The sequence below is a fragment of the Ceratotherium simum genome, chromosome 23, assembly GCF_057802395.1.
Source record: "Ceratotherium simum simum isolate JZ-2026a chromosome 23, ASM5780239v1, whole genome shotgun sequence".
Taxonomy (NCBI): Eukaryota; Metazoa; Chordata; class Mammalia; order Perissodactyla; family Rhinocerotidae; genus Ceratotherium; species Ceratotherium simum.
In genome coordinates this window covers 17789-20880 of record NC_141922.1, presented here as the reverse complement: position 1 = coordinate 20880, position 3092 = coordinate 17789, and the positions used below count along the sequence as shown (strand labels likewise).

Sequence of the window (3092 nt, the reverse complement as noted above, 5' to 3'; positions counted from 1 at the left end):
ATTCAGTGCCACACTTTTTGCATTTTTGTGCTTTTTGTTGGTGCTTTTGCTGTTTAAAATGGCCCTCAAGCATAGTGCTGAAGTGCTGTCTAGTGTTCCTAACTGCAAGAAGGCTGTGATGTGCCTCACGGAGGAAATATGTGTCCAGATAACTTCATTCAGGCATGACTCATAGCGCTGTTGGCCATGAGCTCAATGTTAGTAAATCAACTACATATATTTTAAAAAGTGTCTTTAACAGAAGCACACGTAAAACAAGGTTATTTTCAAGGTTGTTGAAAATATCATGAACGGTGGCTGCCAGGAACTGAACTGTATTTCCCCTAGAAGCAATGGTTCACTATTCTCAGCTACTTCATAGAACTACCTCACATAATGAGAATTGACTGCATATTTGCACGTATGAAGGTGGTAATACATTTTCCAAGGAGGCTAGGAGAGCAGGCCGAGCAAACATCGTTTTAGCGGAGACTGGTGTGTCTCAAGAGCGAGGACGCAGCCGTGGTGGCGGAGAGTGGACGCGAGGCGTGGGGTCTGAGCGGCCGTGGAGGCGCGGACAGCGGGAGAGCTGGCGGGGCCCGGGAGCCTTCACCACACGCCAGGGTGGGGCGCGGAGAGGAGTTCGGGGACCGCTGACGGGGCCGCCGGGGTCCTCCACACCTTCCTCTCTCCGGTTCTTCAAGGACCTGCTGCCGGGTTCTGGGGGTTGAAGAGGCGCTAGTACCGCCAGGGAAAACAAACGAGGCGGCTGTGAGGCGCTGAAGGATCGACGGGGCCAGAAAAGAGTGAGTGCTGGGCCTGGCTCCGCTTCGGGCGGGCGCCGCCCGCCCGCGCCCGGAACGCTGCGCCGCGGGCGCGTTGCTGGAGGAGCGAATTCGGCGTGGGACCCGAGGCCCTACGTGGGTTCCGGCGGCGACCTGGCGCATGGCGGTGAGCGGGGCGGGGAGGGCGCGCGGGCGGCGGGGCCTGGCGCCGTGGCGGTCCCCGTGACCCTCGTGCTGCCCCCTTTCTCCAGGCCCTGGGACATCCTGCTCGGGAGACAGTGGCGGCCCCAGGTCCAGGTACCGCGCGCGCGCCCCGCGGCCCCGGCTTCCCGGGTCCTTCCGCTGTAGGGTCCCACCCGGTCCGTTTCCGCCCAGGGCCCCCCGCGCGCGGGGACGCGCGCCCCGTAGGCGGTGGAGGCGAGGCGGACGCTAAGAAGCAGAAGAAGAGAAAGAAAACCCGGAAGGGGCCCTCTGTGGCGAATCGGGGCAGCAAGGCCCCCGAAGAGCCGGCCCCAGAGGAAGCACCCTTGAGCGCGGAGGCCCAGGCAAGGGCGGCCTCGGTCGGGAGGGTGGAGTCTGCCCGGGGTGTGCGCTCAGATTTGCGGGTGGAGGTGGCGGAGGATGGGATGGGGTCGTTGGGGTCGCTGTGGGGTGGGGCTGGAGGCCCTCTCGCAGCCACTACCCCCATCCATCACAGGCGGAGCAGCTGGCTCGGGAACTGGCCTGGTGCGTGGAGCAGCTGGAGCTAGGCCTCAAGACGCGGAGACCCAGCCCGAGACAGAGTGAGGGGCCCGTCTGTAGAGTTGGTGGGGCGGTGAATGGTGACAGTGCTCTGGGCTGTAGGTGCTGCCCGGGTGGAATTGTTGCCTTTGCGGTAGGACGATAGGAGGAGAGGATAGAGCAGGCCACTACTCCTTTTTTTTTTCCGCAGGAGAGCAGGCTGTTGGGGCAATCCGAACCCTGCGCAGCGAAAGAACCCTCCTGCCCCGGAAGAGGCAGCTGATGCGCTCCTTGTTTGGGGACTACAGGGCTCAGATGGAAGGCGAGTGGCGCGAAGCCCTGCGGGCCCTCCGGACTGGTGAGGACCCGGGAACTGGTTGATTCAGGGCAGCCTAATTCAAGGGTTGGGGAAGAAGAGCCTAGGGAGTGAAAGAAAGAAGCTTAGAGCCACAGGGCTGGCGGGAGGAGGAGACTGGCTCAGGGAAACCTCAGGGAGCGGGGAATGAGAAAGCTCGGACCTCGGGAACACAGAATTTGGGCCTAGACCAGGGAGACGAGCAGGAGAGTTAGTGAATTACTCTTTGATTCTAAAAGGAGTGTGATGATACTACCTACCTCATAATTTTGAGAAGTCAGTTAAATTTATACAAAGCAGTTAGAATTGTGGGGGCAGAGGTAATGTTAGCTGTTGTTATTCAGTCCTCATGCTGTCTCTCTCTTCTCCCGCAGCAGCCCAGTCAGCCCAGGTGCAGCCTGTAGGTGAGGCCGCCAGAAAGAAGAGTGGAAGGGTCTGCAGGCCTCACCTAGCAGGGGGAGCCAAGGCCACCCTGGACACTCCTGATGAAGAGTTTAGGTTCAATTTCTTTTAGCCTCTCCCCCATCCTGGAACAGTCCCTCTCCGTGAGTGGTGTGGGGGTTTATCTTGGGTGCAGAGCCTTTCCAGGAATGCTCTGTGGGACAGATGTGGGGTTGGTCTGTCCCTGGCTGGTCAGTGAGTCTGGTGCTGTTTTTTGGGCAGATGTGAGACCAGCATATTGGGTACTGTCAGACAAGCACGAGACCCCCATTTGTAGGTCTTCAGGTGAATTGTTCCTCCTGCCAGAAGAGGGAAGTCCGTTTAGAAAAGCTTCAACAATAAGCTGAAGTGAGTGTTCAGCATGTTATAGAAAGAATATTTTAGTCAGTCTTTAGTGTTAGATGTGGTAGCTGTTGGTAGAGAGGAATAGTGGGAAAGCTGTGTGATTGTGCACTGGTGCTCACTTATGAAAGGAGGTCCTGCCACATGGTGTGGTGCTTTCTCTCGTGATGTCACGTTGCCCCAATAAAACTAATTTTTATAAAAGTGGATGAGTGAAAGCGTGTGCTAACCGTGTGTGCTAGAGGAAGTACAGATGAGGCAGGCGTCTGGCAGTTCTGGATCCAGGCTCTCACCCCAGTGCTTGGTCATTTTTGTTGCCTTCATTTCTGAGCAATTCATCCTCAGGGAGCCAGTGTGGCTCCCAGCAGGCCAGGCTTTGTTCTTAGGAGCAGAGAGCTTCTTGGCCTAACAGTCCCCGCCAAAGACTTGGGTTAAGCCTTGGTGGATGACATCTCTCAATGTTGGCTGCT

General features: G+C 57.5%; 1 protein-coding gene across 1 annotated transcript; it reads left to right on the top strand.

Moving 5' to 3' along the window:
• Nucleotides 1-909: 909 nt before the first annotated feature.
• Nucleotides 910-2829, top strand: C23H8orf33 (chromosome 23 C8orf33 homolog). Its single transcript, XM_087447733.1, has 6 exons — nucleotides 910-930; nucleotides 1016-1061; nucleotides 1140-1309; nucleotides 1462-1546; nucleotides 1696-1842; nucleotides 2214-2829. Exons 1-6 carry the CDS (start codon nucleotides 925-927, stop codon nucleotides 2351-2353), a joined length of 594 nt encoding a protein of 197 aa, XP_087303859.1. The 5' UTR covers nucleotides 910-924; the 3' UTR covers nucleotides 2354-2829.
• Nucleotides 2830-3092: the final 263 nt, after the last annotated feature.

Coding starts and splice junctions, on each gene's coding strand:
- C23H8orf33 (XM_087447733.1), top strand. Junction 1,062..1,139: donor AGTGGCGGCCCCAGGTCCAG/GTACCGCGCGCG, acceptor GTTTCCGCCCAG/GGCCCCCCGCGCGCGGGGAC. Junction 1,310..1,461: donor CCTTGAGCGCGGAGGCCCAG/GCAAGGGCGGCC, acceptor CATCCATCACAG/GCGGAGCAGCTGGCTCGGGA.